Genomic DNA, 14725 nt, shown 5'->3' with positions numbered 1-14725 from the left:
ATAATTTAATTAAAGTCTTCCGCTTATTATCAATTTGTGGTTCTTTACTACGCAAACATTCTGACATAGTAGGGCCTGCTGGTTAAGGGGCTTTCCCTTTGGCCCTGTATTTCTTGTGCTGCAGTGACCCTCATTACATCTCCTTCTCATAAAATCTCCTTGATTTTTTTCTTTGTTTCAAGTCTTGTTTTTGTTTGTTTGGTTTTTAAATACGTCTGAGAGGAAGCATCGCACTTTTCCTCAAAAAGGTCATAACACTTTTTTTGTTGTTATTGACATTTTTCTTAGTTGTTTTCAAAATCCATATGATGCCGTGTCAGTTTACCTGGGCCTGGGTCCTCCGTGATGGGGCCTTGGTGGAGAAGCCCAGTGGGCTCTGGGGAGTGGGCCTTGGTCTGGTGGGTTAGGCTGGGCAGACCTGGGGGCCAGTTAAGCTCGGTGGGAGGACGTCCCAAGAGGAGCCAGGGGAAGCAGGTGGATGTGCTCAGATACTCACATGGTAAAATTGTCACTGTTTGAGGAGACAATTGTCATATGCCTTTTACTGTTTCTACAGTAGAACCTTAGGAATTTCAGTAAAATCAGACAGAACGTAAAGCAGTAACTGTTAGCTTTAACCAAAAGAGAGAACCTGCAGAAATTAAACTCCTACGAATCAAAGTGGACTATACTTGGTAACAACATATATTAAGTCAAAACCTGTATTTGAAGCTTTTCCTTCTAAATTCCTGCCGTCTTTGTATACAAGTGCTTTATTACTATGGTAGAAATACCAGATAAGATGTTCTCTTTATTTTTGATGTGGACCATTTTTAAAGTCTTTTATTGAATTTGTTACAGTATTGCTTCTGTTTTATGTTTTGGTGTTTTGGCCTTGAGGTATGTGGGATCTTAGCTCCCCCACCAGGGGTCGAACCCGCACCCCCTGCATTGGAAGGTGAAGTCTTAACCAGTGAACCTCCAGGGAAGTCCCCAGATAAGATGTTCTTAAACCAAGTTTCCCACTTGGCTCTTTTAGGGATTTGTGATTCTAAACAGTGCAGTGGTTTCTGAGTGCTGAGTTGGGGTCCCAGCTTGAGGAGGTGACTTGAGAACAACAGTCTGCATCCTGAGCTTTCCTCGCAGCGGCCTCCCCGCTCTGGTGGGGTTCTGCGTCTCACCCCAGCCTTGCTTAAAGTAATGAAGACTTGTGTTCCCACCACCTCCCCTCTGCCTTTCCCCTGCTGTGCAAACACTGCTGAGGAGAGGTGAGGGTAGGTGATATTTCTAGGATCTGTGGACCCTGGTCCACATACAGATTGCAAATTCTGTAAAGCAGTAGGGCTTGCATGCTAAGGTACATTTGGGTTTTCTCACGTTACTGAAGCAAAGTTCACAATGCCATCGGGGAGTTTGTTTTGAAGGGAGGAGTTTGGAGAATTTCTGTCTCTGACTCTGATATGGGTGTCTCATTCATGTTTTCTTCTTTTTATAGGCACCAGTTTGTAGAAAATAATTTAATACTAAAAATGGGTCCAGTAGACAAGCGCAAGGTAAGTTAGATTACTATGGCTCCTTGCTGTGCGTCTGTATCTTCCTCCCAGTTCTCACTCAGGATCAGGCCTTGCTCCTCGGGCTCCTGTATAACTCATTGCCCATAGCACCTTTGTCTTGGTTCCCTTTAAGAGATCATCTCTAGATTTCATAGCTGAGGAAGATTTCAGCCATTCGGGGGAGGCACTTGAAAGCACGCAGAGGCCGTGGCAGACAGAAATGCAGATTCTCGTTTCTGACTGGGGAGCCAGGGTTCCGATTTGTGCCTGAGGCTGGGTTCACTGAGGTCAAGGTTTCTGTCTGGTTGAAGAGGTTCTGTTTGAATCCCAGCAAGTCATTTATTACTTCATTAGAATTGTTTTTGAAAATCTTATTTATTATGTCTTATGGATTAATTAAATGGATTAACATGTCCAAAATACCAGACTCCACAAATGTTCTCTCTCTGCTGCTGTGGGCCCTTCTCAGTTAGGGCTCCCAGCCTGCAATGCTGGCTGCACTCAGCCTCCCATACCCTGGGGCATCTCTGCCATGAGAACCTCTGTGAAGGTGGCTTGTGGTGGGACCGCCAGCAGACAGGACACTGTGCCTCGGCACGGAGCAGAGGGCAGGAGAAGCGGCAGGGTCCTGACTGCCAAGGGCAGGCCCCTCTTGGCCGACTCAGCAACAGGGCCGTGTGCCGGTGTGCTGGCCTCGGGTGCGCTGCCTGTGTGACCGCTCCCCCACATGACGCCCGGCACAGGGCCGTCGGGATCCAGCTCACAGAGGGAGACAGGCCGGGCAGTGAGTGCTGCCCGCTTCTCTCTGACCTGAGGGGCTGGGTCCAGGTGAGGAGGAGGTGTGCACGCCCCTCTGTCCCAGGCGAGTGGGCAGGTGGCTGGCAGTGGTCCCTGTGCCTGGAGCTACTCTGACAGTCCAACCTCCAAGGCAGCAGTAAGTGCTGTCAGCATCCACTTCTGAGCCTTAACTAGCAGTGTCTTCTTTCTTTCTTTTTCTTCTTAATTTGCATCAGGGTTTATTTGCACGGCGACGACAGTTACTGCTCACAGAAGGGCCACACTTATATTATGTGGATCCTGTCAACAAAGTCTTGAAAGGTGAAATTCCATGGTCACAAGAACTCCGGCCAGAGGCTAAGAATTTTAAAACCTTCTTTGTCCACACGGTGAGTTTGTCCCCACGGGTTCTCCCTTGCAGGGCACTTAAGAGGCCTTTGGGAATTTGTGCCTCCATTCAGAGCATCCAAATGCTGTGGCCCAAGGAGGCATCTGGAGTCGGGGGGGCAGTGGTCTCCCCCTTTCCCACCTTCCAGGGACCCCAATGTTCATGGCTCAGTTCACAGTTGGGCTGGGAGATACCTGTGCTTGTTTTCAGTTTGGGGGTGACCTCAGGGAGCTATAGGTCATCACCTGTATGTTTAATTTCTGCACATATGTGGAAGGAAAAAATTCACATGTTCATGTGCTTCCAGAAGGGACTTGCGGTGGCTGCAGTGGACGGCGATTTCTTTTTACAGTTGCTCGCTGATGGGTGGAGGTGCTGGTCTTAGTGGGACTCCCTGGAGAATGTTAAACGTTTCTGTCTCTGCAGCCGAATAGGACGTATTACCTGATGGACCCGAGCGGGAATGCTCACAAATGGTGCAAAAAGATCCAGGAGGTGTGGAGGCACAGATACCAGAGCCACCCGGACGCCGCCGTGCAGTGACGCCCGCGGCCCTGCACCCGCTGCAGGATGTGTGCCCAGCACGGCTCACCACCACCTGGACACTTCCAGACCACCTGCCAGCCATCTCAAGGGGGACGCAGACGGCGGAACCTTGCAGCTTTTTTATTTAAAAGAAAAGAAAAATACCCAACCACACAAAGAACAAAACCAATAACGAAAAGGAATTCAGGGTCGCTTTGCTTGCTCTCTGTGCCATGTGGAGCTTCTCGCACTCTGCTCGCAATGGGAACCAGCATCGTGCACATCCGCCTGGTTCCTGCCCGGACTTGTAGACAGACTCGCGGCACCAGCTCTCTACCATGTGCCCTGTCACCTGCCGGTCCTGCTGTGGCCAAGGGGACCACCCAGGCATGTCTCTGGGCTCTCTCTGCCCCCGGATCATCATGGAACTAACTTTTCACCAGGGAGCTGGGCATAGCTCTCTTGGGGTGGCCCCTGAGCTCTGTGGGGCAGGCGGGTTCTTGGCTTTTGTCTGTGTGCTCCTTTCTTCACGTCCCTAGTGTATGGCCTGGTCTCCACGGCCCGTGCTTGCCTCCTCAAGTAGCCCTGGCTGTGAGATTTCTGCGGTCCTTGCTGTCTGTGAGTTGTGTTGGCCGGGCAGGCTTCGGGCACTGAGAAGTAGAACAGGTCTTCCCGGTGAAACATGGAGTCGCTGCTGTGTTAGAAGGTGCCAGCCAAGCATTCTGATGTGTCATCCCTCGGAGCAGCGTTGCCCTCTGAGGCGGGGAACTGAGTACCTGCCCGGGAGGAACACCAGGTGCACCAGGAGATGGGGCTCAGTGGCCTCCCCTCCCCGTGTGAGGCCAGGGCAGTGCAACAGATGGGCCTGGAGGCCTCCCTGTGGAGGAGTGAGAGCTGGTGGCCCCTCTTGAGAGTTTTGTTTGAAAGGTGGAGGGTTAAGTCAGGGCTGAGAGGTGCCTGGAGTTGGCACACTGGATGGTCCTCCATCACACCCAGGCCTCATGGAGGAGGGCAGGCTCCCAGCTGCCACATGCACACTTTTCCTGCTAAAGTTGAACATTCTCATAGTCTAACTCAGAGTGTTTTTACATATGCACAATGAAAATCAAAAAGCCTTCTCATGTTGCCCGGTCATCTGGTCCCCATCAAGTGGACTTTGCCTGGAAAAAAGTGTCACTCACCTTGCATGAGGGGCAGGAACACCACACTTGAACCCAAGCCCCAGCCCGCTCTCCTCCAGTTTCAGGCTTATTTCCTTTAGCTCTTTAGAGGCTGCGCACTGCTGTGCACTTAGGATGGTCCAGGGCTTACCGGTCCGTTGATTGTCTTTGCTGCTGCCCCCTGAACAGAGAACGCCTGTCAGCCAGGCAGGGCTCAGCCATTCCTCTCCCTGCCCAGGGGTCCCTGGGGGGCAGTCCTCAGTCCCAGGTGGGAGAGGAGCAGACACTGGGGCCCGCAGGCTGCCGCTCACAGACATGAATGGCTCTGTCCCCAGGGGAGGGATGACTTTGCCATTTCCTTTAGACTTTCACAAAGGTACCAACAGAACCTCCCACAGAAAAGGTCCCCTGACTACTTCCCTACCCCCATCTCCTATCTCGAACGAACCATCCATCACCCTGTGTGACCACTGGTCCACATGTAGAGGAAAGATGTCTTAAACTGTTTTTTTAGTGATATAATAGTAGTGGCTCTTAAACTAGGAGAAAGGTTCGGATGTGGAGAATCCCACGGTGCTTGGACAGGGAGAGGGGTTGGATGGGAGCAGAGGTGGGAGCCAGGTTTGCCAGGGGTTTCTGCTTGGGGTGTGTGTGTGTGTGTCGAGGATACCAAGGTGTAGGGGATGCCTGCCCTGGGGGCGTCTGAGGGTGCCCTGGGCGTGTGGTCGTAGACTGAGCCCCCTTTCCTCCTCGTTTTGGAAAAGTCTTGCCTGTGTTCACGTGCTTTCCAGAAAGTGAGTCTTTCTTGACCCTTTCTTTCAGGACTTTGATTTCAGGCGCACTCCCATGTTTATATTTACCCTCGTCAGAGCGTCCTCATCTGTGTGTGTGCAGTTAGGAGGGTGAGGAGCCCGCTTCTGCACAGCGTCTTTCCTGGGTGTCTGGTTGCAGGGAAATAAGCAGAGCTGATATTTGGCTTTTAAAAGAGCACTCGGCTGGGCTGCTCGGGGAGAGACAAATCTTCTGTTGCATTCTTCCCTCTGGATAGCGCCACTACCTCCTGGGCTTAACCGACAAGCTCCATCTTAACCTCCGAAACCAGAGAATAAGGGGTTCAGGGTTGAGCTCGAAGCTGGCAGAGCTGAAGTGACTGCCCAACCTGAGCCAGTGACAGCTGAACCCTTTGTAGGTCACCGTTCTCTGCTTAGAGTCCTCTTTCCTTTTTGTTTTTTTAAGGCCCCTATATATTCCAGTCTTACCCTGTGCTTACTCATGTCATCTTTAGTTTTATCCACCTCATCCTTTGAGCCATCGTTCTGGCATGCAGGTGCCTTATGTTCTAAGACGTGGACGTGGGTGTCAGTCTCTGTACACATGCAGACATACCTAGAAATATATATAAATGTGGTCTTAACCAAGGTGAGAAAGAAAATGCCCTGGTGTTTAATAGATCCAGGAGTGTCTTACTGAGAGGGGACAAGACAGGGATAAGCACCAAAGCCAGCACCTGTCAAGCAGCGATGGTCTCACACCATGCAGCCTCTCTTGGCACAGAGTGGAGGGAGAACGGCCAGGAGGGCCAAGTCTCTGCTGGCCCAGACAGCCCGCTGTGCCTTGCCTCTCTCTGGGAACGTGAGGAGGCTGGGTTTGGATGGGGTTTCCTTCCCTCTGTGAACCTGACCAGGCCAGTGGGCAATGGGCAGCCCCATGTGGAGCACGAAGCCCCACCCTGTGAGTGGCACCCTGCATGCCTGCCATCCTGAACCTTGACTCTCGGGAGGCTGGTTACAGACTTGCTTTGGGAAAGATGGCTCTTGGGGTCATGCCAGAGCTGATGGGAGCTGCACCTACCCCAGCCCCCTTGGGGGCTACTCTGTGGTATTTGTGGTGCAGACCTGAAGGAATTGTAGGAGACGGGTCTGTGGCACAGACCCCCGAGGACAGGGTGCCAGCATGGGGTTCCAGGTGATTTTGTACTTTGTTAAGAAACGTTTGTTTTCTGAAAAAAATCAACTGGAGGCTCAGCGCCCAGGGAGGACCACTGTGAGCATCTTGGTGCCTAGCCTGCTGCCCCCTACTCCCCATCCGCACACATGTGTTTGCTTTTGTAACTGAAGTGGGAACATTGCAACATGCACCATTTTGCACCCCGCTTTTTTCACTTGGTATTTATCTTAATGTCGTTCAAAAACCTTGTTTTTAATGATTGTAGAGTTTAATGGTTAATAATTTTTATAATTTATCTGACCATTTCATTGCTATAAAACATTTAGATGGTTTCTGGTTTTTCACTATTTAAATAATGCTGTGATTAATATCCTTATAATTCTTTGATTTTTGACTCTGATCTCCCTTGCCCCCACCCTGCCCAGATTCCTAGAAGTGGTATTTTGGGGTCAAAGAGTTTGTTCATTTTAAAGCTAGTATAGTCTCTCTTCTCCTCTGTCTTGATCTGATGCTTAGATGTTCAGAGTTCCAGTACAGAACTTTCTTAGTTGTGTCCTACAGATCCTGAACAAATCAATTTCTGGTAAGCTGTGTGTTCCCAAGAATGTTTGAATAAGACTGCTCTTTTTTTTTTTTAAAATGCTAAAATGTTGTCATTACTGCAGGCCATTTGTGACATATTTTTCCAAAAGCCAATTTCCTTATTTTATTGAAAGAACCTGGTTGTGCTTGCATGTTACCTTCCCATCCCTGCTGCTATGGCTTTCAAGTGCTTGGTGATATTTACAGAGTCTTGTACTTTGTGTCCACAATGGTACTGAATTTGCATCTGCACAGTCAGCAGAGATAAAAAGTGTTGAACTGACCTTGCCACATTCTTAGTGGATTAGTTGTAATTAAGTTTGTAGACTCAGAAAGTACATTGGGCCATTTGGAATCAGTAAAAGAGCAAAGGCTCTACTTGAAAAAGAAACCATGTAGACAACTAGATTTTACAGAAGTTTGTTTGCCCCCGTGTTCTTCAAATTGCGGGACTTAGTCAGAAGGTCTTAGCAGTTCAGTAGAGCACCCTGGCCAGGCTTTTTCATTGTAGAATGTGATTGTCCTGGCTGACAAGGATTTAATGATTTCTCTTCCCCTCGCCCACAGTGTTGCAGGTTGCCTAGTTGTCTTGAAGTACAGACCACCCAAATTTGGTTTCATTCTTAATTTCTCCACTTTAGTTTGGGGTCTGTCAATTCTGAGGTGAAACATGCATGAAAGATTTTTCTAGGTGCCATGCTCAGTACCACTTGGCTATGCCAGAGATTATGGCCAGATTGTGCAGAAGTAGGTTTCCTACCTTCCCTCTGACACCCCAAATCCCCTTCTCCCCAGGTTGGTCCACAGAATGAGGCAGAGGCTGCAGCCACTATGAGAACATGGTGAAGGTACTATTCTTGGAGATGGTGCCATATGCGTTTTTCCATATTGTTTCTTTTCATATCCAAACCTAACATGAACTGATGGTGACTCAAGTGGGTGTGGCCCTTGTCTCTTAGGCAGACTACATGGCAAGTGCCTTAAATCGGGGCAGGAGTCACTCCCAGAGCCTCTGAGGGGTGCAGGCTGCTGGCCCAAGATTGCAGGGTTGTAAATTAGGCTGCCTGTGGAGAACTGGTCTGGGGCGGAAGCTGTTCCAGCAAAGGGCAGTTTTATCTGTAGCTCAGACAGCGTGGTGGGCAAGCCTACATGTATACCTGAATTTCCCCCAGAATTCATTTCTTCAATATGAAGAAATACCAAACTTTATGTACAGAGAACTTTTTACAAAAGGCAAAATGTTTTGTAGCTGTGTAATCCACCCTAGTCTAACCCATCTGGCTGAGTGACTATGAATAAGGGTCGTTTTGCTGATGAAAAACCTCTGTCATGATAAGTTTGGACATTGCAATCAAATTTTTGCAATATTTAGAGCTGCTGTAGCTGTTCTTTAACAACACAAAATAGGATGAATCAGTAGTATGTTAGCTGTCTTTCAGGTTGGTGGCAGTCAGTTAGAACATGTATAATATTCTCTACCTGGTCTGTAGCTGTAACTGTGATGTACAGGCAAAGCAAAAATTAAAAAAAAAAACTTATGAAGACAAATAATGCAATGATATTAGGATATACACTTTTGTATTTTTATTCTTATATAAGGTTATTTGCTGGCTATTGTTGGCCTCTAGTTCAGTCTGTGTTATTTAAAATCTAATATATGAATTATTTGGATTGAATTCATGTTCGGGGCCACGTTGTATGTATTGATGTACAGCCTTGAATGTGAATAATTATTGTAAACTATATTTTACAACTTTTTTTTCTGGCTTTATTATATAAATTTTCTATTTGGTCGATGATTTAATCATATCATAATTTAATGAATCTGTTTATTCTTTTTTTCAAATATTTGTGCTTTAGATGTAGTTACCGGATGATGAATTTTCCACGTATGCTCGGTAGTCTTGTAATAAAAAAGCATGTAGAGTGTAGACGCTCGCTGACGTAGCTCTTCCTTTGGCCGGGGCGCGGGTCGGTTGACCTGGATTCGGGGCCGGGAACCTGGCGTCCGGGCATTCAGGTGCCCGGCGGAGGCCGGCGAACCCCTCTAGAGTCCGACGCGCGGCCCGCGCGGCCCGCTCGCAGCGGCGTCATGGGACCACTCCGCGCGGGGCTTCAGCCGGAAGGTGGCACGGCCGGCCGCTTTTCCGGACCTGAACTTCCGCCTCCCGCGTGACGTCGGGGTGGGCGCTTTACGAGGGCGGACCTGTGGGCGGGACGGAGCTCGGAGGACTGTATTAAAGGCCGGACGCTTCCGGTAGAGAGGAGCTGTGGCGGGGCTTGCTGGAATGATGGCGGAGAATCATTGCGAGCTGCTGCCGCCGTCCCCGGGCGGCCTCGGGGCGGGGCTGGGGGCCAGCCTGTGCCGCCGCTGTAGCGCGGGGCTCGGCGCCTTAGCCCAGCGCCCCGGCAGCGTGTCCAAGTGGGTCCGGCTCAACGTCGGCGGCACCTACTTCCTCACCACTCGGCAGACGCTGTGCCGGGATCCGAAATCCTTCCTGTACCGTTTGTGCCAGGCCGACCCCGACCTGGACTCGGACAAGGTGAGGGCCGCGCGGGCCAGCCAGGAGGGTTCGGGCCGCCCTGGTCGGCGGCCCGCCGCACGCCCCCTGCCCCACGTTGAGGAGACCCGCCTCGGCTCCGAGCCCCGCGCTCCCCTCGTCACCAGCTCGACCCGAGCCCCCCGACTCCCTGTCCTGGGCCGGGGAAGGAGAGGATGGCGCCCTGGCGCCCACCACCCTCGAAGATCCCCAGCCAGTCCACCTCGGAGTGTCTCTGTCTCGCCCTCTCTGCTCTTCGGTGGAGGAGGTTTTGCAGACCCCAGACTCTGCTGTGGATCTACTTTCTTTTCTTCCCCAGATTGTTTTGTCCCTGGTGTGAGAACACCTCTTCTCTGTCCCAGTGTACTTAGTGGCTCTGGAATCCGAGAACCCTGGTGTTCTTCTCATCTTCTCACATTCCAGACGTTTGACTTAACGTTGGTGTGGGGGGTTGACACGGGTGGCCTGCCTTTCCCAGTGACTTGCATTTAGAGAGTTGGTGCTCCATCGTTTTCAGCCGCAACACGCACCCACTCAGCACTCTCAGAAATTGCCGTCCATAGAGTGATTTTTCAAACGGAATGTTGCTCATGTTAAGGGGAGGCTTAGGGGTGTTAAGGAAGGGCAAAATAGGAAATCTTTTTCAATCTGCTTTCTAATTAACCTAGTTTTCCTATTGCCCTCTCAAAAGGATAGGAATCTCTAGCTTGGTTTGCTGATTGCCTTTCATCAGATTAAATGCTCATACTGTTGTGCAGATGGTACTAGAAACTATTTTGATTGTTACCTTTACAAGACTTGTGTGGCTGAAGAATATCTCTGGAGCTGAACAGCATTGAAACTCAGAAAAGCCTCTGTTGGAAGAATAGTTGTTACCTGTATTTATCCTCGGCAATTCACAAACCTTATTCTAACTTTCCTGTGTCTTTCACTCGAGCCTACATAATTGCACTTGGCTTTGTGCCTTGCCAGCCCAGCATTTGCCAGGCATAGGCTTCCCGAAAGATTCAGATCCCTCTTCAAGATCCAGAAGCCTGACACAGACCATCCTCTGTGTGGCATGACCTTATGATTGGGAAACGAGAACTCGAGTTACCACAAAACCACCAGTCATGGGTAGAAATCAGGGTTTGAGATGCCAGTGCTCTGGTACCCCCCCCCCAGCTGTTTCCATTGCTCATTTGACCAAGCTCTCCACTCTTAGAGAGTTGACCTCCCAGAAAATGACAGTCATCTCCAGGATAGAAATAAGCTTTTGTTAGCTATGATTTTCCTTTTATAGCGTGGGTGTATGTTTTACTGTTTTGTTTTTCTGTTTAAACAGTGAGCCTTAGTGGTCATTCACTTGCATTTCTACTTGAGGGTTTCTCTTTTGTATATTGAGTACGATTTTACATTGCTCTTGTCCATTGGGCTATTTTGAAGCAATGGCTGCCTGTTCAGCACTGAGACAATTATTCAGAGCTGATTAACTATAGTTTGCCCAGTTAAGTCTTTACTGTTTCAAGACTACTTAAAAAAATTATGCTTTACTGTATAGTAGTCCTTTGGGGAGGGTAATTTATCAGAGTATGTCTATGTTGAAGTTGCTTTTTTTCACCATCATCCACTTAACCACATTTGATGTCCCAATTGTAAAATTGAAATTTAGAACATAAAGGTAATGCAGCAGATACAGTTTCTGTCTCATAAAATAGTTGATAGTAAATATGGGTTAGTTTTAGCCACAGATGTGAATTTGCCAGAAAGAGTAATGCTAATTCCCGTTAGTCATGGTCGTAGAGTGTTTTACCTCAAATGAGAAAATGTATAAAGTACTCATTCTTCTCAGTTTTTTCCCCCTTTGGTTCTGGTGAAAGAATGTCCCAGAGATTCACTCCTAGGTAGTTAAACCTTGAGTGAGGAATCTGAGGATGAGGGTGGAGGGAAAGGGGTGTTTGGAAGAGTGGGATGCCAGCAATTATGTGATGGAAGAGAAACAGGATGTTGATTCACATGTAAAAATCTCCAAGCCCTGATATCATAGTTGAGATTGATGAAAGGATACCTTGCAGATATTCACAGGGCTGGACGCACCTGGTGGAAGATTTCCTGCTGGGCATTTGTCTCCTGTTTATTGAGCACCTGGGCTTGCAGAGTAGTGCTTGGGTCGGGGTTGGGTGGGGAGATCAGGGGGAGGAGTTCCAAGAAGTGGAAGATCTGGAATCTTTCAGGAGCCTGATGGGTTTGGAGTTCACTGGGAGAGTACCTGGAGCTTGCTGTTAAACGCTCAAGGTCTGGCAGGGGGCTCAGTCATGAAGCTCTGTGGGAGGGGTGGTGTCAGGACATTTTTCTGGAGGAGTGCTTTGTTAAATAGCCGACAGACTGGTTGTTAGGGATGGTGGGGAGCTGGGCTGTAACTGGGACCCAGTGCCCACGGTGCCCCAAGCCGCTAAACCCTTACCCTCTTGTCTCCAGTTCTGACTCGGAGCCCTTGCTGCCACGAAGTTCTCTCTATAGATAGCCCAAGTGTGAATTCTCACTTCCTTCTGGTGCTTCCCCAGTAGGGCTGTGTCTGTGTTATTCATTTCAGCATCTGTTCACCTGCTATCCTGGGTCATTTTTCTCTCCCCTGTTCCATCAGGGGCAGGCCAGGTGTAACACTCCTTCCCAGAAGTGCTTTGTAAATACTCGACATGTGATTCATTTGGGTTGTATCTCTCTGTATTCCATGGTACCTGGCCCAGTGGCATTGTTGAAAACAGGTTAGAGTTTGTTCAGAGCTGAATCAGTCCCTGTTTCAGTGTGGAGATGCTTTAGGAATAAAAGGGAAACAGGAAATACTACTTGGTGGTTGGAAACCACTCAGATTAAGTAGGATTTGGGATGGGGGTGGGGGTTCAGTCTCTGCAGCTGAGCCAGGCCTGGAGAAAACTGTGTGTTTCACATGAGCTTTTGCCCTTCAACAGGGCCGTTGTCCTGGCTTTGGGGTTGCAGATGTGGTGGCATCAGATGGGTCTTTGAGGGGTGGGGCCGTCGAGGTGTTTCTGATGACATGCCATGTCCTCTGCAGTTCTTTGCCTGTGCCTACCCCCAGCGTACTTGGTGTTGGCTAGAGTTTCAGGATTAGAAAGATAGTGAAAGGAGTTTTACAGACAGGGCTAAGTGATGGGGGTGTGGGTGGAAGGACTATCTTTTAAGCCGCTTGGCAGGAGAAGTGGGGATTACTTAGAGTGAAACGGCAGATTATGTTCCGTGTGACTAAGTCAGAGGTGAAAAGGCTGAGAGCATCGTGAACTCCAGTGAGAGGGCTGGGTCTCCAGTCTGAGGCCAGGAGTGGGGGTCCCGAGCCACTGTGCATTTCGTCTCACGCTTTACTTGAGGATTGGCTCCGAGCATATTCTCAGCCCTGACCCCACGCCTGGCTCAGGCCCTGGGCAGGTGGTGGCCCAGTGCAGTGGGGGTTCACTCGCCGTGGATGCCATGGTCACCTCTCCACAGGACCCCTTGGACCTGAGCAGGGAAGCCCTGAGGAAGGGCTTGCCTTTAGTGAGGAGAGCTGTTCGGGGCATCGGACACAGCCATCAGCTGTCCCCCTGTCAGCCGTCTGAGGGTAGCTGGGAGGAAGTGGTCGTCAACTGAAGAGCAGTTCCTCTTTCCCCCGACCGCACGGGCAGCCTTCACTTGCTCTTGGCCAGCAGGACGGTGACTGGTCTTGGTTTCGAGCAGCAGTCAGAAAGCTGCGGTCCACCTGCCTGGTTTTGCAAATAGAGTTTTATGGGAACCCAGAGATGCCAGTTCCTTATGGCTTATCTGTGGCTGCGTTCCCCTGGAGTGGGTGCACATGGCTGCTTTCCAGGGGTGCTCAAGGACAGCTTTCATTGGGCCAGGAATCTTTAAAGTCCTTTAGAGAAGCTGACTCTGTGTGGCACCCAGGGAGGGGTCTGTGTGGCCAGGGTGCCAGCAGGCCACCTCGAGCACTGGTGCTCTCCCCAGACTGCCGAGCACCCAGCACATTCCGGTCTGGAGTTGGTGGGATGTGGGTGTTGGGGGTACGGGGCATTTTTCATGGTGGCCGAGTTAGACTTTGGACTCAGGCCTGACTCTGACTCCACCCACAACTTAACCTGCCCTGCGATTTGGGGTTAGTTAATGTACCTCTCTGAGCAGAGTCACAGAGGAGGAGTTGTGAGAATTAAGGAAGCTGAGGAATCTGAGCCCTCCCCCACACAGTGCCTCATGCTGAGTTGTTGCAGGAATTAGAGATGGCTCTTAGTAGTCTTTATTTTACTTTTGTACTTTGTTTTTAGAAAGAATGTACCAAGAATGCTTTTTTGTCCCCCTCAGAATTTGTTTTTGTTCCTATTTGTCACTTATTACACGCTCCCTCACTTGCGGCAAACCTCATGCTGCTGGCAGGTAGCTCTGGTTGCTGGGCCGACCTCAAAGGGTGGGGTGTGGAAGCTGGGCCCTTCAGTGCCCCCTGCTTCCCAGATGGACACTTCTTAGGACAGGCCCTGGAGGGCCGGTTCCCAACTCTGGGCACTGGAGCCTGTGCCAGTGGGGAGGGGCACAGCTTCCTGGGCAGCCATCGAGTTATCGTACGAGAAACCTGATGCCCTCGAGCCTAGAGAACACAGCTCCAGAGTTCAGTACCATCCTCCATGTGTGTCTGGGATGGGCTCTTGGCATCAGGGAGGCGTCTGAGCAGGGGTGTGTACCGTTCATCTTTCCTCATCATCCGTATTATGTTCTGTGGGTTTTAGTTTCCTCAGTAGTTGGACTTCCAGGATCCTGGCCTGGTGTTACAAGTCAGGCTCTGTTGGGGCTGGTTCTGGAGGTGATGAGCTGGGCCAGCCCATCACTGCCACTACATAGGCCAAGGTAGGTCTTTCGAAACAGGTAACGGAGAGGCAGGCAGTGCTGGGCGCCAGGCAGTTCCTCGGTGAGGAGGGGAGGTGGGCGAGGGTGCAGAGGAGCCGTGGGCCTGCTCTTCAGCCCCAGCGAGAAGGAAGGGGGAACTCTGCACCGGTCTGCCGGCAGGGCCGAGCATAGGAAGAGAACAGAGGCTGCCTTGGAGCCAGCAGGGCGGTGGCTGTGGGGCAGCTGCTGGGGAGGGCTTGGGCACCCCTGGGAGCAGCGGGCGTGGTGTGAACCCCTGGCGGGGCATCCTGGCTGCAGAATGTCCTGCCTGCCTGAGCTGAGTGACTGGCGTCCAGGGGACTGGAGACTCTGGGCCTGGAGGGGGCCTCGCCTCCAGGCTGGCAGAACCACTGTGGGGAGGTTTGCGGCCAG

General features: G+C 50.4%; 2 protein-coding genes across 8 annotated transcripts in view; both read left to right on the top strand.

Annotated features, from left to right (window-relative positions):
• PDPK1 (3-phosphoinositide dependent protein kinase 1) overlaps positions 1–8844 on the top strand; it is a 71345-nt gene extending 62501 nt beyond the window's left edge. For all 3 annotated transcript variants that reach the window (XM_030848396.2, XM_030848392.2, XM_030848391.2), the window contains 3 exons: positions 1475–1532; positions 2546–2698; positions 3124–8844. In XM_030848396.2, coding sequence (XP_030704256.2) covers positions 1475–1532; positions 2546–2698; positions 3124–3240 — 328 coding nt within the window. In that variant the 3' untranslated portion in view covers positions 3241–8844. The remainder of the gene's footprint in view (positions 1–1474; positions 1533–2545; positions 2699–3123) is intronic.
• A 320-nt stretch (positions 8845–9164) lies between these two features.
• KCTD5 (potassium channel tetramerization domain containing 5) overlaps positions 9165–14725 on the top strand; it is a 44662-nt gene continuing 39101 nt past the window's right edge. For all 5 annotated transcript variants that reach the window (XR_009558963.2, XM_060284390.2, XM_030848399.3 and 2 more), the window contains exon 1: positions 9165–9454. Coding sequence is in view for 4 of the 5 variants with exons in the window: in XM_060284390.2 (XP_060140373.1) it covers positions 9200–9454 (255 nt within the window). In the remaining variant the exon portion in view is untranslated. The remainder of the gene's footprint in view (positions 9455–14725) is intronic.

The sequence above is a fragment of the Globicephala melas genome, chromosome 15 (genome assembly GCF_963455315.2).
Source record: "Globicephala melas chromosome 15, mGloMel1.2, whole genome shotgun sequence".
Classification (NCBI taxonomy): domain Eukaryota; kingdom Metazoa; phylum Chordata; class Mammalia; order Artiodactyla; family Delphinidae; genus Globicephala; species Globicephala melas.
Note: the sequence above shows the minus strand (reverse complement) of the source record. Positions and strands in the feature narration are given on the sequence as shown.